Source organism: Physeter macrocephalus, unplaced genomic scaffold, assembly GCF_002837175.3.
Source record: "Physeter macrocephalus isolate SW-GA unplaced genomic scaffold, ASM283717v5 random_50, whole genome shotgun sequence".
In the NCBI taxonomy this organism is placed as follows: domain Eukaryota; kingdom Metazoa; phylum Chordata; class Mammalia; order Artiodactyla; family Physeteridae; genus Physeter; species Physeter macrocephalus.
Window position 1 is genome coordinate 66041 of NW_021145338.1, and position 26545 is coordinate 92585.

At 58.9% G+C, this 26545-nt stretch overlaps 4 protein-coding genes and 1 long non-coding RNA gene across 6 annotated transcripts; 2 read left to right on the forward strand and 3 right to left on the reverse strand.

Moving 5' to 3' along the window:
* Positions 1-55: 55 nt before the first annotated feature.
* SPEM2 (SPEM family member 2) lies at positions 56-2740 on the reverse strand. Its single transcript, XM_007100662.4, has 3 exons — positions 2076-2740; positions 1862-1919; positions 56-1728 (listed from the first exon to the last, which is right to left on the reverse strand). Exons 1-3 carry the CDS (start codon positions 2211-2213, stop codon positions 476-478), a joined length of 1449 nt encoding a protein of 482 aa, XP_007100724.2. The 5' UTR covers positions 2214-2740; the 3' UTR covers positions 56-475.
* On the forward strand, positions 1659-3712 carry LOC114484820 (uncharacterized). Its single transcript, XR_003678149.1, has 3 exons — positions 1659-1737; positions 3110-3306; positions 3424-3712. It is a non-coding gene; the product is annotated as an uncharacterized lncRNA (long non-coding RNA).
* Positions 3713-4304: 592 nt separating this feature from the next.
* Positions 4305-5622, reverse strand: SPEM1 (spermatid maturation 1). The gene is made up of 3 exons (XM_007100663.1): positions 5420-5622; positions 5263-5320; positions 4305-5062 (listed from the first exon to the last, which is right to left on the reverse strand). The coding sequence occupies exons 1-3, from the start codon at positions 5561-5563 to the stop codon at positions 4338-4340; spliced, it is 927 nt and encodes a 308-aa protein (XP_007100725.1). The 5' UTR covers positions 5564-5622; the 3' UTR covers positions 4305-4337.
* A 226-nt stretch (positions 5623-5848) lies between these two features.
* Positions 5849-18105, reverse strand: NLGN2 (neuroligin 2). Of its 2 annotated transcripts, none has more exons than XM_024128007.2 (7): positions 17649-18105; positions 14098-14148; positions 11825-11974; positions 11466-11651; positions 11154-11346; positions 10192-10788; positions 5849-9080 (listed from the first exon to the last, which is right to left on the reverse strand). In XM_024128007.2, exons 1-7 carry the CDS (start codon positions 18103-18105, stop codon positions 8207-8209), a joined length of 2508 nt encoding a protein of 835 aa, XP_023983775.1. In that variant the 3' UTR covers positions 5849-8206. The 2 variants fall into 2 exon arrangements, with proteins under 2 accessions (XP_023983775.1, XP_028339422.1); XM_028483621.2 differs by lacking the exon at positions 17649-18105 and adding an exon at positions 16850-16967.
* A 4194-nt stretch (positions 18106-22299) lies between these two features.
* On the forward strand, positions 22300-23435 carry TMEM256 (transmembrane protein 256). Its single transcript, XM_007100668.3, has 4 exons — positions 22300-22421; positions 22723-22754; positions 23011-23091; positions 23190-23435. The coding sequence occupies exons 1-4, from the start codon at positions 22337-22339 to the stop codon at positions 23331-23333; spliced, it is 342 nt and encodes a 113-aa protein (XP_007100730.1). The 5' UTR covers positions 22300-22336; the 3' UTR covers positions 23334-23435.
* The last annotated feature ends 3110 nt before the right edge of the window (positions 23436-26545 follow it).

Below are 26545 nucleotides of genomic sequence, written 5' to 3' on the forward strand. Positions count from 1 at the left end.
CCTGAGACTAGAAAGACCTCGGCCTCAGAGCCCTGGGGAAGGCCTGGCTGGAGTCCAGAGCCTCAGCCTTCTTCATGCCCTTCACTGGGCGTGGAGCTGGACCTGCCCAGATGTGGAACCTCCCAGTTTGGAAGCAGCTTCTTGTATGAGGCTCTTTGGGGACAGGGACAGCTGAGACACAGAGGAGGTGCCCAGAGACCAGTGGTTTGGAGTCTGCAGCTGCAGATCTACTTAGTGCATGGTATAGGACCAGGAGGGGCCTGCTGGCAGGACTGTGGCCGCTAAACCAAGGGGACTCTCAGGCCAAGAAGGGGACCCTGGCTTCTTATTGCAGGAAGCCAAGGGCAGGGACCCAGGCTGGCAGAAGGAGTGGCGCTTCCAAGCCAAAGACCACCAATGTTTCCTGGACTCTGGCGCTCTTTATTCCTCTCTCCATTCCCTGCCGCCCCCCACCCCCGCCCCCATTTGCTGCTGGTCAGTTCATTTTCCCAGTCTGGCTCCCGTGCAGAGAGGGTCTCGAGGCCGAGGTGGAAGGTAGCAGCGAGCTGGCCCGCGCTCGGCTCTCCTGCACTTGCCGCTTCAGCTCCAGGCTGTCATACACCTGGTAGTTGGCATTGCCCCCCGGGTTCCGGCTGAGTGGCATGAAGGTGGGCGGGGGCGGAGGGTGCTCGGTAGCCTGGACGTCGGGCAGGGGCTGGGGCGAGCGGAGGAGCAGCGCTGAGCTGGGAGCCGGGGCCCGCTGGTACAAGGCCTCGGCCAGCACTGTGAGGGAGGCGGAGGTGGTCAGAGGGCACCACACGGGCAGCATCTCGGCCCATTCGGCCGCCCGGCGCCGTACCTCGTGGGGATCCCGGGAGTAGTTCGTGTGTCCCGTGGAGGGGTGCGGGCTGCGGTTGGGCTGGCTGTGAGCACAGCTGGGGAGGCTCCGTCCGTGGGCCGGGGGGCAGTTGCACTGCCGGGCTTCGGGCCGGCAGCCCCGAGGCACCAGAGCGGATGGAGGCTCAGAGCCTTCCAGACCACGCCGCCGCTGATCCCAGGAGTCATACGGGAGCTGGCCCCTTGAGGGGTAAGTGCTGTGCCCCCCAGGGACCCACGAGGGGTTAGGGGGCAGCCGTCGGGGAGGTGGTGGAGACGGGGTCCACTGGTCAGCCTCCACGTTGCCCCAGATGCGGGATGGTGAGCAGGGGGCCCCGAAGCACTGCACCCTTAGCTCGGACTTGGCCTCCACACGCTTGGGCATGTGGTGCAGCTCGGGCGACAGGTAGAGACAGGGTGGTGGCAGGCTGGCCAGGATCCCACCCTGGCGGCCCCAGAGGCCCACATTGGAGGGCAGGCCCATCTGCTGGTAGAGCCCTCCCCAGCACCCCCGCCGGTACTTGGGCTGTGGGAAGGAAAGGTCATCCTCCTCCTCCAGGTAGGACTCCGGGTCCTCCCGATCAAAGGAGGGCATCGGCCGCAGCTGTGACATCCCGTGGCTGCGATGCGGCCTACGGAAGCCTGAGCGGCTGTAGGGGAATTGTCTGCGGTTCTTCGGCCTCTGCTGGTGGCTGCAGGGCTGGCGGCTGCAGCTGTGGCTACAGTTGTGGAGATGATGGTAGGAGGACGAGGAGCAGGAAGTGGGCCGGGCCATTTTCACTTCCACAGGGTCCAGGGTGCAGTGGATGTGGACGTCTCGGGCCTCGGCTGGAGGATATTCGGGGGAACTTTCACAAGCCTGCGAGATCTCATCTGGGGGAGGTGAGAGTCCGTGAGGGCAGGGCAACTGTCAGAAGGGTTCAGGGTTGGGACCCTGGGGGCCTGGGTTTCTAGGGCCCTGGGAATGGCGGGGTCGGGGTGCCCCCTACCTGTCTTCTGTACTTACTTTTCTGATTAATCCAATAGATGGTCTTGTCTAAGGCATTCTGGAGCCCATGCCATATCTGTGGGGGGGGGGGCGGTGAAAATGAAGGCCAGGCTCTCTACCCTCACCCCCACCCCCCAGCTAAGACCGTTCCTGCAGACGGAGGTGCAGGCTGCAGCTGGCTCCCACCCTCAGCCCACTTCACCCCTACTGGTGGTCCCCAACCATCGCTGACCATAGTTGCCGTGTTGATGCCAATGTTGACAAGAATGACAAGGCCCAGCAGCAGGAGTAGGGAGTCCTCCACATTCTGGGTACTTTCTTGGTATTGATGGCAGCACCCCAGGTTGTCATACCAGAGCTGGTTTTCCATGGTGGGGGGGTCCTAGGGCCACCTGGGCCGTGGGCCGCCCCCCCCACCGGCCCTGACCCACACTGCACTCATGCCAGGACCTGGGGACCCCCACCAACAGGTGAGGGAGCATGGTCACAATGAGGCACGTTGCAGGGAGTCACAATGCGGAGGTGGCCAATCTTTCATCCACTCAGCTGGCCCTTTATGTGGCCATCTCTGCCCTCGGCTCCCACTACATGGAGCCTAGTCCCCAGAGTTCAGTCTGTCCTTCTGTCTCCATGGGGCCTTGCTTAACTTGATTTGCAAACATGGTTGCTACAGATGAGAGACAGTCTTCACAGGGACTGAATCATGCATAAAGGATTTCCTCCATTTCATTGTTCGAGACATTATGGCAGCTTATGTAGCCTGTTGGGACTCCCCACCCACGCCTGCTTGGGGCCAGCAGCGAGGGTGACCAGATGGATGAGTGACAGTAAGAGTCCCCTCTGGGGTCACCCCACTGCACCATCCCCTCCTTGTCCTGCCCATTTCCCTGTCATAACCCCTCTAGCACCCACCATACCCACCCCTTCCCGGCCAGGGGTTGCAGCCTTAGGTGCTGGTGGTCACTGAGCCCACTGGCCCCTTCGCTTCAGAGCAAGGGTTTGCCGCCTTTGCCAGAGACCACCCCCAACCATGGTTTCTCTCCTTCCTAACCAACTGCCCTCCCACTGAGCCAACCCTCCGAGTTGAAAAATGGTTAGCTGCTGTCTTAGGAAAACCACATGAAATTCACAAAGCACAAAATAGATGTAATTGTTGATATGACAAAAGGAATCTACTATTATAAACCGGGTTCATTGCTGGGGTCTGTGAAAGTGGTACCGGGGGAACCTCAAGTCATTTTGTTTGCACAATGAACATCTCAACAGATATAAAGGAACAGAGAATTCCCGGGACGTCCAGTGATTAGGACTCCGCGCTTTCATTGCCGAGGGCCCCGGTTCAATCCCTGGTCGGGGAACTAAGATCCTGCAAACCACGCTGCATGGCCAAAAAGAAAAAAAAGCAAGAAAGAAATAGAAACAGCCAGTGGGAATTTTCCATCAAGACTCCAAACACATAGCAGGTGCTCAATACAGACCCATTTAATGGAATCAGCTTAAAATGATCGATAACGTTAGTCAAATGAAAATGAACAGAGAAGCAGGGTGATTCATAAAAGGCCTATCTGCTCACTTTCCAGGAACCCATCTGGTATAGAAGGTGAGGTCTAGTCCCTTCGACCCGGCTCCTTGTTCCCAAGTTGTGTGCGTGCGTGTGATCCCAACCATCTACGAGTAGGTAGGGCCTGGGTTTCCCTGCTGTCCAGTGGATGCAATATTCTGATGAGTTTACATGGGAAACTGGGGAAGGTGGGAGGAGACTCTGATGGGCCAGGCTGACTCAGTAGCAATGGGAATCTACTTGTGGGAGCAGGGGGACGGAGCGTCTGAGGCCATGAAGTTGATCCTTGGTGTCCGTGTGACCATGAATAAAGACACTTGACGTCTCTGAGCCTCAGTCTCCTCATCTGTGACGTGGAAGTGCTAATCAGAGGAGTGAGGTCACAGAGGGCTGCCTGGAGGCAGCCCTTGAGAGCGTCCTCAATATTTTATCCTCCGCTCCAAGCCTTCTCGAGGATACAGGAGCTTCGGGTTCTGACTGGGGAACCGTGAGGGCCTGGGTACCCTCCCTCTCAGCCATCCCTCCCCAAAGAAACCAGGGCTTCAGAGGGACCACACCTCACCTGTAGTTGCAGCCTAAACCTGGGCTCTGGTAGGAGCCGGAGCTCTAAGAGACTGAGGCCATGGGGATGAGGGTCTCCACTCCAGTGCAGTACTGCCTGGGGATCTGGAATGGGATGTGGGGGGCTTCCCTGGGCACTAAAGAACGGAGTAGAGGCAGGTGGGAGCCTTGGAACCAAGAAGGGCCTGGGAAAGGGCTGAGGACAGGGCCTGGGGAGGCCAAGAGGTTGATGAGGGCCCTCAGGGCTCTCTAGGCCCTGTTGCCAGGGAGAGCATCGTTTCCTTAGAACCAGGCTTCTGGATGCTGTGTGGGCCCTGGCACCCCCCACACCACCACAAACCACCTCCGCTCTTCTTTTTATTCTTCTCCCAGTCACCTCTCTGTCAGGGAACGGTATACCCAGGCCTTTCCCGGCCCCTCAGCCGTGCTGGATCCGGAGACCGGGGGGTAACAGTGGGACAGGGTCTCCACCTCCCTGGTCAGCTCCCGCAGCCGCCGCCTCACGTCTCTGGCATTATAGGCTACGCGCCCTGAGGAGTGGCGCCGGGGGATGTCTGGGACGTGGGCCGGGCCCAGGACGGGTGGCTGCGCTGGCGAGCACATCTCCTGTTCTGCCTGGGGCCCCCCTCCACCGTTCTTGCGGCTCAGGGCCTGAGGGCTGTGGGGCGGGGGGTTCACAGGGTACACGTAGGCCTCTAGGCCCAGCTCCGACTGCATCTCTCTTTTGAGCGGCCTTCCCTCTGCAGTTTGCCGGAAGCGGATGGTCTGGGTAGGTGGCTCCACAGCATCCTGGGCCCAGGGAGCCCAGAACCTCTGGGTGGACTGAAAGCCTTCCCAGTCCTTGGGGCAATTCCAGTTGTGGGAGCAGATTGTTGTGCGCTGACGTGGGGGCTTCTCGTCATCGCTGTCAGCGTCAGGGGCCCAGGCTACGGGGCGGTGGGCGCGGCGTGCTGCAGAGCCTCCACGGCGACGGCGGCGAGTGGGTGGGGGGGACACGGTCATCTTCACAGGGTCCATGGTGCACCGAAGGCGGACTGCAGGGGAGCTCTGCTTTGGGGGCTGGGTCTGCTTCCCAGGTGAGCATAACTTAGAAGCTTCTGTGGATCGGGGGACAGGTGAGAGGCGGGTGGGGAGCCCGGCTCCTCCAGGGATGGAGAGGCGGGGTGCAGGAAGAGAAGCTGCGTAGTTACGGTGTCTGAGCAGGGAGAGCGGGAGGGGAAGGGGCCCGCTTAAGGTCGGGGCTAGAACACCTGGTTTCTGCCTTTCCTATTCCCCAACCTCCCCATCCTCCACTTACCTTTCTCACAAATAACACGAAACACTTGGTGTAAGAAGCCACGGAGTCTGCACCAGAGCTAGGTGGGGGAGGACACAGTGACCCCAGGCAGGCCCCGGCCAGCCGGCCTGCCCCCCAGCCATCCTGCCAGCACCCTCCCACCCGGCCCCACCCTGACCAGTGTCACCATATTGATGCCAATGTTAACGCAGATGACGAGACCCAGCAGCAACAGGATGGAGTTGCCCAGGTCCTGGCAGTTGTTGGTGCCGGGGCTGTGATACGAGGCCCACCCGGGCCGGGGACACTCAGCCGTGGCCATGGGGGTCCCTAGGGCCACCGGGGCCCCTAGGCCCCCAGTCCACCGTGCCCACAGTACCACCGGCCGCCTTCCTGTCCCAGAGGCTCCTGGGGGTAAGCGGGTCACAATGATGTGGGGCTCTCCCTCATAATGTGCCAGGAGGGAGAGTCCTGGGCCTGTGTTTGACCCTCCAGCCTGGGTCAGGGCTTAGCAGAGGCCAAACCCTTCACCTTGCGTGTCTCTCCTGTAGCCAGCCACCTGCACCAGCCCATAGGCCCTCTGGCCTGTTTGGCGTCTGTCCCCGTCAGCCCCTGCCTGGTCCTCTATGCCAGGCCCTGACCTCTGCACAGACACTGGTCCTGATCTTAACTCCCCGAACAACCCCGTTACCAGTGACCACCTCACCCCAGCACCCACTCCCCCCTTCTCTCTGACCTCAGAGCTGTTCACTGGAAAGGGCTGTGGGCTCGGACCCCCTCCTCCTCCCTCACTGGCAGTCACTTCTCCAAGGTTGGTTTCTTTAGAGCCCCACCCCTACCTCCCAACATAACAGCAGGCAAAACCAACAGTTAAACTTTTATATTTACAATATTCTCTTCATCTTTTGCCAGGTTTAAAAATGTGTACAGAGCCGCGAAGGGTTGGGGTGGGGACATGGGATTGTCAAGGAATTGTTCCGGGGACAGGGGCTGGGCATTGGAGTCCGTGGCTGAATCATGGGGTCCCCCAGCCCCCCTCCCATGCCCCAGTTTGGGGGGCATCTGTCTACAGGGTTCAGGGCCCAGGTCCCTAGCATTTCGAAGGCAGGGCTGTTTGGAAAGGAGCTAGACCAGGCAGGGGAAGGGTGGGAAAAGAACTAAGTTTCCATGGGTGGAGGTGGGGGCAGAAGGGGCAGTCAGGAGGCAAAGTTCTGGGGAGCCAAGACCAGGGATTCTGGATTTGGGTGTCAGTGGAGGACAGCGCTCCACCCCCTATTCAGATTTGGCACTAGTGAACCCACAAAATGCCAGCAGACGAGGATCGGCTCCTTCTCGGCTGGTGTCCCTTGAAACCCTTCCCGACATTGTTCCTTTCCCCAGAGGCCCAAACCGCTTCTCTTTGGGCAGCCACCTTACACGCATCCTTTCAAATCAAATTCTTCCTGCTGGTGTCTGCCCAAGCGCCGCCCCCCACTGCCCCCTCCATCTGTTCCTCAGTAGAGCTGAGACCCCGTTCTCTCCCCCAACCGGCCCGGGGAAGCTTCTCCCCTGCTCTCCTCCCCTCCCCCCTCCACTGCTCCTTTCCTTCAGCCCTGGCGGCCCAGGGGAGAGGGGGCAGGTCAAAGGAGGGGGTGGGCAGCTGAGGGGAGAAGCTGGCTTGAGACCAGGAAGGGATGGCTTCAGAGGGGGACAGCGAAGGGGGGAGGGAAAACAGGGGCAGAGAGGGAGAGATGAGACACGGCGAGAGCGACGCAGGCGGGAGCCCTCTAGCTGCCACCTCCCCGTCTCCTGTATCCTACCTGCCCCGGCCCAGGACTGAGGAATCCTTGGCACGTTTTGGGGGGGTCTTCGCCCCTCAAACCCACCTCACCAGTTTGGCACGGATGAGCGACGGTCTGAGGACTGAGGGAAGAAGGGCTGCCCTCAGACCGCGGTGAGGGCTTGGGTCAAACATGCACGGCCTCTGTGGGTGGCAGGTGCCACGCAAGCCCCCCACCCCCCGAACTCTAGGGGAAGGAAGGGCAGAGCTTAGGGTCTGTTCATCTCCTCGGGGTTTGTCCCTCCCCCTCAGCTTCTGTCAATTTGAAGTCCTTTCACACCTGCTATGTGAGAAGTTAAGTGCTGGGCCTGAGGCCCTAAGATGCAGGGAAGTGCTGGAGAGAAAGGGGCCGTCTGCATGGGAAAACATACATCCACATGCAAGAACATGTTTCCACTCAGAAATGCATCCTGGACCCAGGGGAAGACAAGGTCCGAGGCAGCACAGGGATGCAGGGTCTCCTCCCTTCCCCGCGGCAGGGAACGTGTGTCTGTCATCTGTGGAAGGCGAGGGCTGCCCGGGGAGACCGTGCTTCACCTCACTTGTGCCACGGGGGATACACATGCTTCGCTGGGGCGGGAGGGCTGGGGGCAGGGCAGGGGGGCTGGGATTTCCTCGCTCCTTCCCAGGCACCACCCTGCGTCGTCCGGTGGCCAAGGGTCGCTGTTTGTGAACACACCACTTCCAGGGTCTCCAGGGCGGGGGGAGGAGGGAGGAGGTGGGAGAAGGCATGAGGGAAGAGGATTCTGGGGCACAAATCCCCGCAGAAATTCTCTGAGGGAGCCAACATGTGTCCAGGGCGGCAAAAAAAAAACCTCACCCTGCACATGGGAAAACACACCCCCTCGTGAGAAAGCACACCTCCACGTGGGAAAATACTTCCACGTCTCCACACACCGAAGACGGGTGTCCAGACGACGGAGGGGAAAAAACACCCCCCCAGTTGTTCAAAGGCCCAGGTCCGGAGAAGAGAACGGGCCACTCCGCGCGGGAGAAGCGCACACATCCCGGCGAGGAAACCCATGTCCACCTAAAGCTCCTCGACGTGTGACAGCTCCACACGACAAAAGCCTGTCGCCAAGTCCTCCTCCCTGCCTTCTGAGCGGGCCGGGAGGGCCGGGGAGGGGGGCCTCCCCGAGCCGCCCCCTATACCCGAGTGGTGGAGTGGGGATGGGGGAGCGTGTTGTTGTGGCTGGTAGCGGTGGGGGGAGGTGGGGGGAAGGGCCCAAAGGGATGGAGGGAGGGGGGCGGCGGGGGAGGGGGTGGCCCCAGGCCGCTGGGCAGCAGGGTCAGGGCCCCAGGGGCCAGGAGAGGCACATCGTCCGGCGCGCGGCGCAGGGCCAGGGTGTAGTCGGGCGGGCAGGCGGGGCGCAGGGCCTCCGCAGGGTCCGCCCCGACGCCACCTCCCCGCTTCAGCTGCAGCGACACCAGCTCCTCCTCGGGTGGCAGCTCACGGCCGGCCGCAGGGAGCAGGGGGCCCCCGCCGGGCACGCCGGAGCCCGAGCCGCCGGGGGGGCTGAGCCGCCTGCACCGCAGCTCCTGCCGCCGGTCCCGCTTGTAGTAGAGGGCAGCGAAGGCGAGGATGTTGAGGAAGAGGAGGGAGGCGCCCACGGCCACGGTGACGCTGAGCTCCGTGGAGTAGTCTCGGGAGTCCCCGGGGAAGCGGTCATAGGCCCGGGGGCCCGGCTCGGGCTCGGGCTCGGGCGGCAGGGTGGCCGGAGGCGGCGGGCGGCGAGTGCCCGGGGCACCAGGGGGCGGGCGCGGCGGCCAGCGCGTGGCGTAGGGAGGGAGGCGCGTGGTGGTGGTGAAGAGCTCCGTGTGCAGGTTGTGCAGGTGCGGCACGAGCTCCAGCCAGAAGGCCACCTTGTTGGCGCGGTAGTTGTCGCGCACGCGCGGCTTCAGGCCGATGTGCAGGTACTGCTTCTCCTTGCTGTTGAACTTGCTCCACACCACCTCCTCGAAGCGGTTAGGCTTGGTGTGGATGAACTTGGTGTCCTGTGGCACCGGCTGGTTGGGGTCGCTGTGGACACAGGGGGGCAGGGAAAGGAGGAGTAAGGGTGAGGCTCCCATGAAAGGCGGGGGTGGGGGCGTGCTATGGGAGGAATGGGGAGAGAGACGGACGGAGATGCAGAGAGCTGGGGAGACGGGAAGAGAGACAGAGAAACTGCCAGAGACAGACGGACAGACAGACAAATAGGGATGAAGCCAGACTGCCAGAGACAGTCTGAGATGAGGACAGAGGGGCAGAGAGGGCAGAGACAGACCACCAGTGACAGAGGCAGAGTTTGAGACTGAATGAGATAGAAACATGTGGAAAGGGCTTCCCTGGTGGCACAGTGGTTGAGAATCTGCCTGCTAATGCAGGGGACACGGGTTCGAGCCCTGATCTGGGAAGATCCCACATGCCGCGGGGCAACTGGGCCCGTGAGCCACAACTACTGAGCCTGCGCGTCTGGAGCCTGTGCTCCGCAACAAGAGAGGCCGCGACAGTGAGAGGCCCGCGCACCGCGATGAAGAGTGGTCCCCACTTGCCACAACTAGAGAAAGCCCTCGCACAGAAACGAAGACCCAACACAGCCAAAATAAATTAATTAATTAATAAACTCCTACCCCCAACATCTAAAAAAAAAAAAGGAAACATATGGAAACAGAGACACAAAAGGACATGAGAGACAGCCAGGGGGAAACCAGCGAGTACAGAGTAACCAGATCAAAGCAAGCAGAGATATCAATGGATTTCAAGAGAGAGAGCCAGAGACAGCAATAGACAGACAGACCCAAACCCTCACACACACTCAGATACACAGATGAGAGCACTCAGACAGAGGGCCGAGCTCTGGGAGGAGAAGGAGAGAGCTGGGTGGGCAAGGGAGGGAAGGAGAGACGGACACGGAGCCAAAGGCACCAAGTGAGCCCGCCCCCCAGAAAAGACAGGGACCTCTCTGTCCAACTCTTCTGAGTCTCCAACACACACAGAGGAGCCGTCTGGCAGGTGTCTGAGTCGAGAAGGCAAGAGCGCCTTGATGGAGGAATGATGGCCACGTGAAGGAGAGGGAGAGAAGGGGCTGAGGATGGAGGGGGTGTGTGCCCTGACCTGCAGGGATGCCCGACCCAGCCCCTCTGGCCCTCACCCAGTCTTGGCGAAGTTGGTCCAGTAGGTCATGACCACGGCGCTGAGCATGACGTCATTCTTGGAGAAGTTGCAGGGGAAGAGGTCAGTGGCGCCCACCATGGGCACACCGAAGACGTAGGGTAGCTCGTCCCCATGCGCTGCGTCTGCCCACTCGGGCCGGCCCTCAGCCTGGCAGTGGTGGTAGAAGGTGTAAAAGTAGACAGGGGACTGGTAGTCAGCGTGCAACTTGGCGGTGGCCACAGCCGGTGCCACCCACTGGTGGTCGGTAAAGAGCGCCAGCAGGGTCTTGCGCCGCATCTCGCCATTGTCCCTGTCGGCCCAGTCCGTGTACATAAACTTGATGGTCTCCCGCAGCACATCCTTGCCCTCCGGGTAGCCATACAGGTTGTCCACAAAGTTGGAGACGGTGAAGTCGAAGGCGCTGGCAGACACGCCGTCCTCGCTCTCTGCCGAGTCCTCCACGAACTTAAGGCCCTCTCCCTGGTTGACACCGATGAGCATGTCATAGTTGAGGAATTCTCCCTGCTGCATGAGGATCTCAGGGTCATCGGGGACTACGTCACCGTCCACCACGGGCCCAAAGGCGATATGGTAGCTGGGGAGAAGGGGTCAAGGTCGCATCACCTGTTCACCGGCCTCCTCTCAGCTCACAGCCTGCTGAGTCCTCTGCTCGGAAGACCCCTCTCCCCTAGTTAAAACCTTCTGAGCCCTTCAGGGTACTTGGCCTCGCGGGAAGTCCTCCCTCCAGCACTTCGTGGAGCCTCGTGCACACTGGCTCTGTTTAGGCACCTCCGCTTAGGGAAGGCTTCTGGGAGAAGGCAGGGACCCGGGAGGGCCTTGAAGCCCACCTCTCCTGGCTAAATGGAAGGCCCGTGGCCTGCAGGCACCTCTCACCCTCAACCTCCTTGGAACCAGCAAGGAGGATGGAGGCCTGGACCTGGCCCTCTCCCACCCCCATACCGGGCGGGCTGCACGTCCTGGTCCACCAGCTCCCGAGAAGGCTTCCGGCGCAGACACTCCACGGCCTCGGCGCTGTCCTCCCGGTCACAGCCCACCTTGGCCGCCAGCAGCCGCGTGTACTTGAGCGGCTGGTAGTTGACAGACCAGCTAGAAATGGCAGTGCCACTCTGGGCGATGGCCTTCTGGAACAGCCCTGGTGGGACAGGCAGGCTTTAGGCTGGGCTGTATCAGCCTGAGGGAGAAGGGGGACCTGGTGGGGTCGGGGGCGTGGGAAAGGGGACAGGAGGGACAGGCTGAGGAGGCGGCTGGTACCTTCCGAATGGTGGGAGAGGATCAGAAGGTTGACACAGGAGGCCCCTGCCCCAGATCCGAAGATGGTGATGCGCTCAGGGTCGCCCCCAAAGTGGGCAATGTTCTCACTGAGCCAGCGCAGGGCCTGGATCTGGTCCAGGAGCCCATAGTTGCCTTTTGCAGCCTGGTCCCCAGTGCTGAGAAAACCTGGGGGTAGAGGAAGAAAGGGGGCTTCCTGGGGCTGTCACAGCACCCTTGCCCTCTTTCTGGGCAGCTCCGTCCAGCCCAGAAGCCATTCTGCTTCTGCTGGGTTTAGAGGAACCCTGCCGGCAGGCCCTCCTCCCAGACTCCAGCCCCTAGAGTTGGCTGCCCACCCTCACCGAGCACCCCAAGCCGGTAGTTGAGTGTGGCTACGATGACGTTGCCGTAGGCGGCCAGGACAGAGCCATCGAACATGTTCCCGGTGCCCTCCATGTAGGAGCCGCCATGCAGAAACAGCATCACCGGCTTCTTCCCGGAGTCCCGGATATCTGCGTGGGGAGGGGGCGGGTAGGTGGGCCGGGGGGTGGGGGACAAGGACACAGTCAGACCAAAAGCAGCACCGCCCCGCTCCCAGGTCTGCTGAGTTCCAGCCCGGAGCTCAGGGGACATGTCACTCCCATCCCCTGGGGGGCAAGACCGGATTCCCCTCCCTCCCTCCCCAGCTAGCCCTGGCAGAAGATCCCTCCCCACCTCCTGCCGGTGTGCCCCACAGCATTTCTCCACATGCCTGGCAGACCTTCCAAGAAGCCTAGCAGAGGCAGGGCTGGGGGCTGGCCCTCCTTAGGGCGTCTGCTGGACCCAGGGGAACCCCTCCCCACACACACACAGCAAATCTCCTTCCTGCTCCTAGGAAGAGCGAGCTCCCAGGGCTGCCACTAGAGCTAGAGATCCTGGGAGGGTCTTGGCGTTTCCTTCGACTCAGGCCGTGGGCCTCAGCTCCACATGGTAGCCTGGTCTGTGGGTGAGGGGGTGCCAGGCCCTAGGGTCCCTGGGGGCTTGGTCTCCTCCCCGCCCTAATTCCTTTCTAGGTCACCTCCCCAGTTACCATGGCAACCCCCAGCCTAATTACTGTGGCAGGAGGCGGCAGGGTGGGAAAGAGCCTGCTTAATGAAGCCAGGGTGCAGCTCTAGTCTCGGACCCCCCAAACTGGCCTAAGTCCTGAGCTCTGGACCCCTCTCTTGCCATGTCCCCAAAGGATCCCATGATCACTCCCATATGTAGAAGGCCCCTTGAGGCACTACAGACCGGACTGAGGGGCAACTAATTCCGGAAGAGGGTGGGAGTCTGAGAGGGCTTGCCAGGGTCCCTGCCCCTGCAGCTCCCCCAAGATGCAGCCACAGTGCCTGTGCTGGCATCACCCCTGGCCCTCCAGGCCCTCCTCTTTCTTGACACCTGCAATCTCTGACCAGCCTGGGCACTCGGCAAATAAGATCCAGGCCTGGGCCTCCACAGCTGGTCCCCAATGCCTCTGCCCGCCTCCCTCATGCCGCTAGAAAGTTCCTTCATGGCAGAAGGTCAACCAACAGGTCACTGAGACACTCCCCTCCACCCCCCCACAGACAGCTTCCTGCCTCCTGTCTCTTAGGACCTTCTATGACACCTCCTTCCACCTGACTTTGGCCAGGAGCTCCTAGGTGGGCAGTGCCCTCTCTGTGTCCTCCCCCAATCCTATTCTTCCCTTTGTTCCTGAACCTCCAGTGGCCTTCCAACAGTTCAGGCTGGTCTCCGTCCCTCCGTCCCTCCGAGATCCTGTCCTAAATGTCCTCACTTCTCCCCACCCAGCACCTCCACTCCCAGCGAGGGGGGAGGGGGAGTCAGAAAGGGAAGGAGCAGGAAGGGGGGCTGGGGCGACAAGAATTCAAAACCAACAACAAAAAACAGGATCAAGAAAGAAGAAAGAAAGAAAAAACATCAACCAAAAAACAAGAAGCTCTCGGGGCAGATTCAACAAGAAAAGAAAAAAAACCCAAAAAAACAAGAAACCAAAAAGATCCGTTTTTGGAAAAAAAGAAAAAAAGAAAAAAGTTCTTTGCACTTTTTCAAAATTTTGTGGTGAAACTTCAAGATATTGGGCCCTGTTTTCAAAAATGTCCAAATTCTTTAATTTGCTTCAAATGTGCGTTTTCTGCATCGGACAGGCTTTTTTTTGGAAACTGTAGCAGGTTTCTGCTGTTTCAATTGTGTCATCAATTTGCCGATTTAAATTTGTTTTCAAATGTTATTTTGCTCCAAATTAAAATTGTTTTTTCAAATGTTATATTTCACAAGTTTCAAAACAGTCCAAATGTCTGTCAAATTAAACATTTTATCCAATTCTTTGGTGTTTTTTGTTTTTTTTCTGACATTCCAATTTCTTTCTGCACTTTATTTTCGCCATGTTTAAGCTTTTCTTGCCTGTTTTCTAGTGGGTCCAACATTGTTCAAATTTCGTTTGAAGTTTTCATAATTCTTTTTTCCAATTATTACAAATTTTTCTTTTCTTTTCTTTTTCGTTTTTAGTTGGGAAAACGACTGAGGGGCCTTGAGGGCTGTGAGGGCATTTAGTTAGGGGCAGGGCCGAGAACGTCCTCTTATCAGCAACCACATGCAGCAGCGTGATTTTTAAATCTACCTGTGTCTGGCGGATTGAGCGTCGCCTCGTCACGTTTTTTTGTGAGCGGACCTAAGACCGGGAACACAAAACAGAGAAAAAAGGACAATTTTGTGGGGAAAGATGGGGGTCGAGGGGAGGTGGTGGATGGGGAGGGGAGGAGAGAAAGCAGAAAAGGGGAGGGTGAGGGGCAGAAAAAATAAGCCAAAAAAGCAAAATTTGTTTGCAAGAAAAAGAAACCAAGAAAAGAGAAAAACGTTTCTACAACCCAAATTTTGTTCCCCTCCCCAGAAAAAGTCATGCCCCAAAGAAAAGGCTGGTTTTGGGGGGGTGGGGTGCCTGAGTGGGCTGAGGCCTGTCTTAAGACGTATTGATTTGGCTGGAAAGGATTTGGCTTGTCCAAGTGTTTGCTAATTGCTGGAAATGAAACGGTGTTAGAGGTGGGGTGGGTGGGAGGGGAGGGGAAGCCAACCAGGGAGTCTGGGAGCCCAAGGCCAGCTGTGCCCCGCCCGGGGAGGGGCGCCACCACTCACGCAGGCCCTCTTCAGGACCAGCCAAGCACCTGCCCGCTCCCCCAGGCTGTAGAGAGGAGGGGTTCCGGCAGAAAGGACTCTGCTTCCCTCTGGACCGATCTGGAGGGCAGAGGGTAGGATGGGGCTGGGGCAGCCCGTCCCCACAGCTCACAGCCCCTGGAAGCCCTCAGCTCTCCACTGGCCGGCGGTGGGGAGGTCAGCGAGGGATGCCTGCCCACCTCCCAGCCTCTCACCAGCCAGCATTTCTCTTCCATCCACACTCACAAGCCTGACTTCTCACCCCACCTCCCCAGTGCGGGGTGAAGCAGGGAAAGGGGTCATCAGGTCTTGCCCTCCACTCCACCTCTTCCCTCTGACCCCCCTCCCCAACCTCATCCCTTACCCAGGCCTGCTCTCCTCCCCCACAGATGGTAAACTCCCCACCAGGGGCGCCAGCCCGCCACCAACCCCTGCTCTAATGCCAAAAGCCCCCCTCCCCAATTGGGGGTTCAGTCCACAAATAGGGAATAGGAAACACAGTGCCCTGAGCCAGCCCAACACATAAGGTGCCAGGAGGTGCGGGGAGGCACAAAGTGTGCCCCCTGTCAAGGAAAGGCCCCAGACTGGGCTCAGAGTTTGGGTCTAGGCTTCTTGCAGATTGGGGGATTAGTCAAGGGAGAGCTGGAACCCAGAGGCCTGAGGGGTTCCCCCAGGCTGATCAATTTCTCCCAGTGGCCTGGGGACCAGCATGCGGAGGGAAGGGTCAGTAAGGCTGAGGCCAGCCTCTGCAAAGCTTCTCCCAACTGGTGGTGATGGCCCCAAGGGGACCCGTTAGGATCTGGGCCTGTTCTTCTCTGACAGGATAGGGATGGGGATGGGAATGAAGTCAGCAGGGCATGTGTGCGCGTGAGAATATTAAGTGTGCGGCTGTGTGAGTGTGTATGAGTGTGTGTGTGTGCGTGTGTGTGCGTGTGTGTGCGCGCCTGAGTCAACCTCTTCCTCCCAGAGCTGGTGTGAAGGATTCAGTGAGATCACCTGAATGTGTCAGGCCCCAAGCAGGTCTGCAATAAGCGATGGTTAAAAACACAGAAGGTGTGGGCATGGGTGGGGTGGGGGCAGGGTGGGCAATTTGTGTGGAGGTGTTGGGGTGGACAGTCCATTAGCGGGAAGTGCTGGGTGAATGTTTCACATGAGGGGTGATGAGACAATAGCCCACTGAGCGGGGCGTTGCAAGCGGGACAGCTTTCTACCTGAAGATGTCGGTGGAGAGTCCACGAGGGGAGAGCATTGAGATGGGTGGCCTGTTGGAGGCGCTGGGGTGAATGATTCACTGGTAGGAGGGCGCTGGGGTAGCTGGTCCATGAGAGGGCAAGGGAAGGTAGAGTGGACGGCTCTGAGGCAGAGGCTGCTGGGATATTGGGGAGGATGGTCTTGGGGTAAGTGGTCTGTCAGAGTGCTTGGAATCTGAACAGGATTGGAGTAGAAACTTCTGTGCATTGCGTGTATGGGTGGCTAGGAGGCGTGGCTTATATGGGGAGGGGCAGTGACGGTGTTGCGGTGCATGAGGTGTTCTGTGATTGGCATGTCCTCTGGGTGCAGGGAGCGAGGTGTTGGAGTACTTGATCTGTGAGCAGGGTGTAGGGTTGCCACCTGTGCTGTCACAGCCTGAGGTACGATACTGATGACCTCTAGGCAGGAGTTGGGGTGAGCAATGTCTGAGAGGTGTTGCGAACGTAGGGGACTGCGGTGTGAGTAGCCTGTTGGAGCACATGGTCCAGCTGCAGGGTTACTGGGGTAAAGGTCTGCGTATGGGTGTTACTAGGGCACATGATCTATACCCAGAGATACTGGGGAGCACGGGTCTATATGGGTGACAGGGTACACAATTCCAGAGAAGTGTTGGCGTCCGTGCTGTGTGAAGGTGCTGGGAATTTTGATATGTGGGATTCTAGAGCACAAGGTCAGTGTGCCGCTCGGTTGGGTACCTGACCTGAGTGTTGAGTATTTGAAATTCCTGGTCTTGTAGTGGGACTTGAGTTCATGATGTGTGGGTGTTGGGTGTGTAGGGTGTACAGTGGGGTTCCTGGGTATCAAGCCTATATGTAAAGTTGTTGGAAAATGGCCTGTGGCAGGTGTTATCAGAGTGGATGGTCTCTGTGTGTGTCGGGTGTTTTGGAGTGGTGACACGGGGAGTAGGAAGGATAACGTGGGGGCTCTTTGTGAGGATGGTCTGTCGGGGTGGCTGCAGGCCTGCTGATTACCCTCTGCCATGGGCTGCTGGAAGGTACTGACACTGGTTGGTCTCGATGTGCTGAAGGCTGGCGTCCGGTGGGGAACTGCTGCTGGTGGCCACAAGCGGTGCTGTAGTGAACTAGAGAGTTCACTGTCAAGAAGAGCAGCTCAGAGCCCACAGGAAGGTGCTCTGTTGGGGATGGGCGGGCTGTACTGTGAGTGGAGGGGCTCTTGGCAAGGAGCTTCCCTGATCCTCCGGGAGTGCATAGGGATCAGGGGACAGAGCATTCCCGGGGAAGAGGCACTCAGCTCAGGTGAGGGGCCCTGCATGTGACAGAAGGACGTCTGCCCATGCTGGCCTGGGGAGAAGGAGGAGTCTTTGCTGTCCTTGAGGTGGAGGTGTAGCTCAAGTGGGTAGTGGCTGGGGACAAACCCAGGCCTGGGCGCAGGAGATGGGGCAGAGCTGGAGTGGCTGTCTAGGCAGCTGATGATGGATGCCTCCACCACCTGATCGCCCTCAGTGTCCCCTCTGTGTGTGCCTCTGTGGGCAGGGGGTGGGTAGGCCCAGCCTAGTGCCTGCTGCCCTCGCCATCAGCTCTCTGGGCACACAAGGAGCTTCCGGGCTGACTGTGGGATTCGTTCCTGGGACTGCCTGGCGGGGACCTGTACCACCCTTGGGGGGCACGCAGAGCCCGCAGGGACGCACTGCCCCTCACGGCCCCGGCGAAGGCCCAGCTCCCGGCCCGGGGCATGCCGGCGCCTGAGGGTGTGCATGGCCGTCTGTGGGCTGTGTCCACCGGGGGCCCGGCCCGGTGCCCGCGCCCTTACCGTCCTCGGTGGGCACGTAGAGGTTGAGGTACAGGCAGTCCTCGCTCTGGTTCTGCACGTAGGTGGCGGCCGCCTCCAGGTTGTCGGTGAACCACACGGGTAGCATGATGGCGGGCAGCGCCCCGTGCAGGTTCTGCGGGCAGGCGGGCGGCAGGGTGGTGGCGTTGCGCACGCCGGGCCACGAGGCGGGGGCCTCGGGCGGCTGGAAGCGGCGGGCGCCCAGGGGGGGCGTGGCGTAGGGCACGCCCAGGAACTGCACGACCGGGCCCAGGATCTCGTTGTTGAGCTCGCGGCGCACGCCGCGCACTCGCCCGTAGGCCGTGTTCACCACTGGGAAGCGCTCCTCCCCGAGGCTGCCGAGACCCAGGCCCGGGCCGCCCGGGGCGCCGCCGCCGGGACCCCCTCCCCCCCGCTGAGCCCCCGCCAGCCCCACCAGACACAGCGCCAGGAGCCACATGCTGATCGGGGGACCCCCCCTCCCTCCCCGGGACCCCCCCCCTCGGAGAGAGAGAGAAGGGGGGGGAGAGGGAGGGAGGCCCCCCTCGCCCCAGGAGGGAGGAGGGGGCGGGGGAAAGGGAGGGAGGAGGGGGGTGGGGTGGGACCTGGGTTAGACGGGACAGGGAAGGGGTCTGTTCCTCTCCATGGAGGGGGCGAGGGGTGGGGAAGGGGCAGGAAGTGGGAGAAGGTGAAGGCAGGCCCGACCTGCGGGGAGGAGGGACAGACAGACGGACGGACAGAAAAATACAGAGAAGAGGTGCAAGAAGGGAAGGGAAATTGGACGGGGCAGACAGACAGGAATGGGGAAACAGAAGAGACAGGTGGTTAGTGACTCGGAATTCAGACCAAGTTGTCCCCCTTCTTCCATCCTCTAGCCCCTTGGCACCCCCCACACCCCACCCCAGCCACCCCCTCCCCTCAGCAGGGACCCAGATAGAAAAGTCTGAGGCTGGGGTGAGGTCCAGATGTGTTAAATGTCTAGGACCGCCAGAGGGGAAGGAGGGTCAGCTCCCCAGACCAAGTACTTCCCCTTCCAGCTGTTTATCCCTCCCAGGCACGTTCTCCTCAGGGACTCCAGGAGTCCCAGCTCCCACCTCCCTGGGAGGGATGAGATAGACAAGGAAGAGAAAATAAAAATACCAAGTCATTAATTAGCAGGAAGTGGTGGGTTTGTTTATACGTGTTAATCACTCCTGAGCTGTAATTTCATGGCACTGAACTCCCACCCCAGACCAGACTTGGGTCTTTCTGGGGACTGCACAAGCCCAGCACCTTACCCTCCCTTCAACATCTCATTCTAGAAGGATTTGTGTAGTGGGGGAGACCCCTGCACTCCAGGCCCTCTCCATTTCTCCCCTCAGAAGTTAAGGTGCCTTGAGGCAGGGGCTAGACAGGGAGGGGATGCTGGAGGGGCAAATCCGGGGACAGGTGCGTGATTCTGCAGCCGGTTGCTGGGCGACAGGATGCTGCCCGGCAATGCTACCTGGGCAACGGGCTTCAGCTTTAACCCTGGAGTGGGGGTGGGGGGTGGGGTCTGGAGGAAGAGGGGAAGGGGCTGGGTTGGTTATGGGGTCCATTCAGGGCATGAGGAGGAGAGCAGAGGCATGAGTCAGAATGCTAGAGTTGCCCCCAGCCTTCGCATAGAGGGAGGAGTATATATGTTGAGGGGAGCTGGAGACTAGGGGCCTAGAGAACCCTAAAAGAGCTGCCTCTTGCCCCTTGTTGGCCAGTCAGAACCTAGCCCTAGTGACCAGGCCTCTGGCTGGGGAGAAGGGGTGCTGAGGTGGCTTTAGCGGGAATCAGATGCACCCACCAATGGCTCCCCTCCCACAGTCTTGAACAGCCTTGAACCCCAGACACCTCTTCTTCCATGCATGGCATTTTGACCCATGCCCTGGGGACAAAGCTTGGCCTCTTCTCATCCCATCCCAGCTATTCACCTCCCCTTCCCCTTGCCGGGCCCCCACAGTTGCTGCCTTGATGCCTGGGTGCCCAGGGCAGCAGGAGCAGGACGAGGGAACAGATCGGACTGAAGGGGCAGACACCCAGGTCATCTCGGCAAGCCCCCCCGTCCCCCCCCCCACCAGCGGCCAGAGCTGTTTGCTGACGCGGGGTTTTCAGAGCCAGGCACCAGCCCGCGGTTGGCTCTCTGCAGGTGTCAATTTATTCCAGAGATGAGGACACAGGAATCCTTACCCCACACACCCAGTCATGCCCTCCCTTTCTTCAGGTCCTCTTAAGCTCCTGTTCCCCCATCACCTGGAGGGGGCTTGGGGCTGGCTCCTCCAGATTCTCCTCTGCCTATGCCAGGCTGGACTCTGCTTCCATGGCCTTGCCGCCCCTCCCCCACCCGCCCCCTCCGCCTTCCGCGAACAAGGTCTGCCTCTGTCACCCCCCTCCCTTAAGGTACTTTGGGCCCCTGGCCTCCTCCCTGCCAGCTTCTCTCCCTTCTTCCCTCCCACTGGAGCCCTCCCCCCCATCTCTCTCCTCTCCATAGCGCTCCCTCAGAGCATCTTTCCACGGCCTCTTCCAGCTTGCTCCAGCTCTTGCCTTCAGTCTCTCGCCCCTCAGTCTTTTTTCATCTCTCTCTCTTCTACACCTCCCTCTTTGGTGTTTCTCATTTTTCTGTCTCCTTCAAATCCCTTCCCCAAATTTCTCTCTCAAGCCCCTTCTATTTCTCTCTCTTTCCCTATTTCTGTCTCCCCCATTTTCTCTCCCCTGCTCTCCTCATCTCTGTCTGCCACATCTTGCCCCCCCCCCGATCCCTCTGCCTTATTCGCTCCATTCCTGCCCAGGCCTGACTCCCCCGGTCGGGGAGAGTTGAGGGACGGGGGCTCAGGCCATAGGCACCCCCCTTCTTCCTGCAGTGGGGAAAATGGCTTGGCCGGGAAGGGGAGAAGGAGGGGGAGGGGGAGATGGGAACACACGGGGTCTGTGGGCCCATTCAAAGGATCATTCATGGGCTGGAGAGAGGCAGAGACAAAGAGACCGAGACGCAGAGACACGGCGAGAGCATCCCTAGGCGGAGACACGCAGACAGAGCAGGCTGGGGGAAACCAGGCGCAGGGAGAGTGATGGGGAGAGGGAGACCCCAATGGACCGCCACGCAGCCCCCTCCACCCGGCCCGGCTTAGCTCCTACCTGGCTCAGCCCTGGGGCCGTGGTGCCTCCATCCAGGGCTCTGAGTAGGGGGCGGACGGGCTTCGGGAGGGGGGCGGCGGCCTCTGAGCCCCCGCGGCCCCGCAGGCCCAGCCCCCGCCCGCAGCGCCTCACCCGGCGGGGGAGGGAGATCGCCCCAGCCCCCGGGGGCGGGGCCGGGATCCAGTCGATCCCCGGGGAAAGGAGAGGTAGGGGATGGGGTCAGGAGGAGCCCAAGAACAGGGAACCCCGCAGTGGGGACGGCGGAGGGAGGAGGAGGCAACGGGACGGGGCTGGATTGGGGATCCACCGGCTTCGTGGGCTGGCTTCGAGGGACCAGAAGGCGGTACAGGCGGAGGATCCTGAGGGATCGGGTACGGGAGGAGGAGTCCACGGCAATCCCCAGGGGGCCAAAACCCGGGAGCGCAGGATCCGCGGTGCAGGGGCAGGGATCCAGCCGGAATCCTCAGGGAGGGGGAGGGATCTAGTCGATCCCGAGGGCGGGCGGGAGGGGGAGGTCCGGGGAGTCAGAGGAGGGCGGGAGCCGAGTCTGGAGCCCCGGGGCGGGGGTCGGCACAGATCCTAGGAGGGAAAGCGGAGGTAAGGGGTAGGCTTCGGGGAACGCTCAGCAGCCGGGAGGCCCGGACTCCTGGCCCCGCGCGCCAGGGCCCGCCCGCCCCGCGTCCATCCCAGCCAGAGAGTGATGATCCGCCGGCTGAGCAGCCGCAGCAGCCCCGCGCGTCACCGCGCGGCCGCCTCCCCCGCCCCCTGCCGAGAGAGCGGCGCACACCCCTCGCTCGCACCCGCCTGCCCGCCCGCCCTCCAGAGTGTGGGGGGGATTGGAGAAGGTGGAAGGGGACGGGAGTGGACAGACCGACGGATGGACGAAGCAGGCCAGCAGGGCAGGGTGGAGACACCCCCCCACACACACACCGTTATCTCCCACCCTCCGGGTTCTCGCAGTTAGTGCGGGGGGGTGGTGGGGGGAGGAGGGGGGGGTGAACTCTAAGGGGCGGGGCATGGTGTGAAGGCGGAGCCTTCGGTTCTGGAGGAGGGGCCATTTGGGTAGTGGGCGGGGTTTAACGGTGGTGGGTGGGGCTTCGCTATCCGTGGGACCGCCTCTCTTTGGGAGTGGGTCCGGTTTAAAGCTGAAAAGGAGGAGCTTGTGAGGAAAGGGGCGGAACTTTGCAAGAGGACCGGGATCTTTGGAAATTGGCCGGAGGTGGGGTGGGGGGGCGAGGTGTTAAAAGAGGCTACCAACTTGGAAAGTGGGCCAATCCGTGACGCAAATCCTCTAGTCCCGCCCCCCCAACCCCGCCTCCACTGCTCCGCTCCTCCGCTCCTAATTGGTTCTGGTTTCTCCGCCCGCCAGAAGTCTTCGCCACTCAACAGAGGTTTTACAAAGGCCCAAGTACCCGGGTGAGGACCTGGACGCTGAAATGAACACGGCCCGGATTGGGCACCTGTGGACCTTATTTGCATGGGAGATCGGGATTGGTTGGCCTCTTGGGTGGCCCGGGCGGTGTTCGTCCGGCGCGTGACCGTCCACTGCCATGGCTGGTCCGGGGGCTGCTTTCCGCCGTCTGGGCGCCTTGTCCGGAGCTGGGGCCTTAGGCTTGGCCTCCTACGGGGCGCACGGTCAGGGGGCTGGGGATGGAGCTGGGATTGTGTTGGGGGCGATCTTTAGGGTCTGGTGCAGAGGCGGAGTCTATGGGAAGTGTCGGCCCTCCCTTCGACCAGACGGCCCGCGGAGCCCTAAACCTTTTAAAGTCCCTCAGCCCGGCCCAGTTGGTTCCCAGAACTGCCTAATGCGTGTTTCCACCAATTAGAAGCCTACTGGGGGCGCCCTTTCTCGCCTGCGTCCACCTGGGTCCCCCTGGGAGTGGGGGCGGTCGAGGTTGGCGCTAGGACTGGTAACCTTTGCTTCTCCTTTCCACAGGAGCCCAGTTTCCGGATGCCTACGGGAAGGAGGTGAAGTAACTGCCCTGGGGCTCCTCGGCTTTGGGGCCTATGAGGGCACAAAGTCTGGGGTCCCTGAGGGAAGTAGGGTAGGGACGGGGCGCGGGTCTTTGTAGCGGCAAGGGATGCAACTCTTGAGGCCTGGGTGCCTGAGGGAGGGGCAAGCTGGGACTTGAGAGGTGGGGTTGGAGGACGAACTCTTGTCCGTTGTGTCCCCCCGGGATCCTGCGTTGCTCAGGAAGTCCCCCCATTTCTCCTTTTCTTACAGCTCTTTGACAAGACCAACAAACACCACTTCTTACACAGCCTGGCCCTGTTAGGGGTGCCCCTGTGCAGAAAGCCCCTCTGGGTAATTCCCCCCACCCCTAACCCTGACCAAGCCCCACCCACTCCCTCTAGCCTGCCCTGTTCTTACTGGCCTGCATTCCGCCTTGTTATCTCCTTCAGGCCGGGTTACTGCTAGCTTCTGGAACTACCTTATTCTGCACCACGTTTTACTACCAGGCTCTGACTGGAGACCCCAGCGTCCAGACTTTGGCCCCTGTGGGAGGGAGCCTGCTACTCTTGGGCTGGCTTGCCTTGGCTCTTTGAGCTTCCTTGTGTTTAATTTCTGGGTACTTCTTTTTAGAAGTGTAGCAGGGAGGGGATTAAAAGAGAAGGGCAAATAACGAACTTTGGAGTCTTTGTTCATCTTAACCTCTTAAAGGAGGAAGGGTAGGGATTGTCAACCTTTGAACTCCTTCCCTTCCTAAGACCGAATCAGCGAGACTTGGGCCTGGGTGGAGAGTCAGGGTTCACTTCAGGTTAACTTGTTATGAGGTTCTTAAACTGGTGGACATTAGAGTCATAAAGAATGCTTGAAATAATGCAGATTCTTACCAAAGCCCTCTTCAGGGCCTGGCAATCTGTATTCTAATAAGCTCATCTTGTGGTTCTGATGCTCACTAGCATTAATACTAGATTTCTGTAGGGTCGTGGGTTTTCTGTTTAATTTTTTATTGGAGTATGGTTGCTTTACAATGTTGTGTTAGCCTCCACTGCACAACAAAATGAATCAGCTATACACATACAGATCTCCCCTCCCTTTTGGACTTCCCTCCCATTTAGGTTACCACGGTGCATTAGGTAGGGTTCCCTGTGCTCTACAGTATGTTCCCATCCGTTGTCTATTTTCTACATAGTATCAATAATGTATATGTGTCCATCCCAGTCTCCCAATTCCTCCCTCCCCACCCCTTTCCCCCTTGGTATCCATTCCCATCAGTTGTCTATTTTATACATAGTATCAATAATGTATATGTGTCCATCCCAGTCTCCCAATTCCTCCCACCCCACCCCTTTCCCCCTTGGTATCCGGGTAGAGGGTTTTTTGAGCAGCCACTTACTCTGGAAGTCAGGGTTAAGGCAAGGCGGGACGAGGTGTCATCAGTTACAAAATACTTTGGGGTTCAAAGCAGGGACAGAACATCATGTATTGGGGGTCAGAAAATGCTTCACAGTGCTTGAGATGATTCTTTAAAGAGCTCTTTTGTGTGGCTGAAACAGTGAACAAAGAGACAGAGGTGGGAGGGGAGGGGTATGGGGCCACCTGAGTCCTCGGTGTGGGATGAGTTTCTGACTTAGGCAGAAGAGGAGTGAGAAAAGGTGGCAAGGCAGGCTGGAGTAGCACCTACAGCAGAGAACTGGAGGGTATTTAGTGGGCAATTTTTATTAAACCAGTGCTCATCAAGTGTTGGTCACGTGTCAGACAGACACGTTACAAGGAAATTGAACCGTGCATGAGACAGACACCATGTTTCCCTCGTGGGGTTTCCCATCTGGTACTGGAAACAGACCTTAAACAACTAAACACAAATATATCACTGTGAGGTATGCTATGTGCTTGAAAGAAAAGAACAGGGGGGCTGGAACAATGGGGCTGTGGAGGGTGTGCCCCTTTAGATGGGAAGGCCTCGCAGAGGAGGTCCTGTTGAAGCTGGAACTAACCATGCGCAGAGTGGAGAGGAAGTGTGTTTTTGGCAGAAAGGATACCTGGCAAACAGGCCGAAATGGAGCAGTTTGAAATCCTTGAGGCAGGAGAGAACTGGGCGGGCTGGAGAAAGAGCAAAAGCAGCGTGGCTGACGTGTGGTGTGGTGAGGCACTCAGAATTTATTTGCAGCGCAACAGTTAAGTCATTGAAAGGTTTAAAGCGAGGGAGTGCTAGGATCTGATTCATGTGTTTAAAAGATCTGGAGAACCAATCAGAGGACAGCAAGGATGACAACAGGGAAACCAGCCAGGAGGCCACTAAAGAGGTCCAGGTGTGAGATGGTGATGGTGGCTTGGCCGAGGGTGGAAGAGGTGGTAAAAACGTTCAGTTCAGAAGGGGTGAATGAGAGGGAGATTTCTGGTTTACGCACCGGGTTGGATGGAGGTGCTGTTATTGCTTAGATGAGAAACACTGAAGGGTGGGGCAGATTAGAGGGAGGCAGATCAGGAGGTCAGTTTTGGACATGTTGCTTCTGAAATGCCTGGGAGACATCCAAGTGGAGGCACCAAGCAGGTAGTTGGGGAGCTCAGGGAGGTGTCTGAGCTCAGGAGAGAGATCTGGCCTCAGGTTTACTCTGCAACCCACTCTGGTCAGTCTTCTATCCCATCTCTTCCCCATAGATGCCCTTGGAAGGATCCCATGAATCACTATGACCTCTTGGTTGCCAGACCCAGTGGATGATTTTCAGTCTCATCTTCCTCAGCCTCTGCAGCATTTGACACAGTTGGCCACACTGTCCTCGAACACATCTGTTCCTTCTCTGGCACCACTCTCCCGGTCTTCCCTATTTCTGTGGCTCCTTTGCCGGCTTCTTGTCTATACCCAGTTTAAATCAACGGTTTCCAAATTTTAATTTAAAAAAAAGTAGAACTCTTAGGTATACATATTTTAATTTCACCTTTTAAAGTTTCTATTTCTGTGTATATTTTATAAATGTGCATATCTGTATAGGATACTGGGGGGTACATACTTAATTTTTCTGACGGTGTGCATTCAGAAAAGTGCAGGCCGTTTAGCTGAGTGAGACGATTTCTAGGTAATTTCATTTGGCTCCATAGCTTTAGTTACAATCTGCATATTTCTAAATCCAGAATTTATCTCCGACCCTAGTCCTGGCTAAGCTCCAGACCCCTGTAGCAGCTGCAGTGTAGTACAGTGTTCAGTGGAGACCTGCAGGAGTTAAGTGACGAGGAGGAAGAGTGGCATGTTCCAGACCAAGGCAAGAGCTTTGGAGGCAAGAGAGCCCTGTGCCTTCAAGACCAGAAAGAATTGCTGGTGGCTGGCTTGAAGATCAGGAGAGGGTCAGTAGTGAAAGATGAGGACAGATGGGGCCAAATGGTGGGATGTCTTGTGCTGAGAGGTTGGACACTTCTGAGGGCAATGGGGAGCCACTGAAGCATTTATATCCAGGGAGGAGGCATACACCTGAGGTGTGTTAGTAGAGGATCACAATATCTCTTCATTTTAAAGATGAGGGGAGGGACTTCCCTGGTGGTCCAGTGGCTAAGACTCTACGCTCCCAATGCTGGGGGCCCGGGTTTGATTCCTGGTCAGGGAACTAGACCCCACATGTGCAACTGAGAGTTCGCATGCCGCCGCAACTAAAGAGCCCACAGGCCACAACTAAAAAAAAAAGATCCCACATGCTGGAATGAAGGTCCCACGTGCCACAACCAAGACCCAGTGCAGCCAAATAAGTAAATTTTTTTTTTAAAAAAAGGGGGAATTCCCTGGCAGTCCAGTGGTTAGGGCTCTGCGAGTTCACTGCTGTGG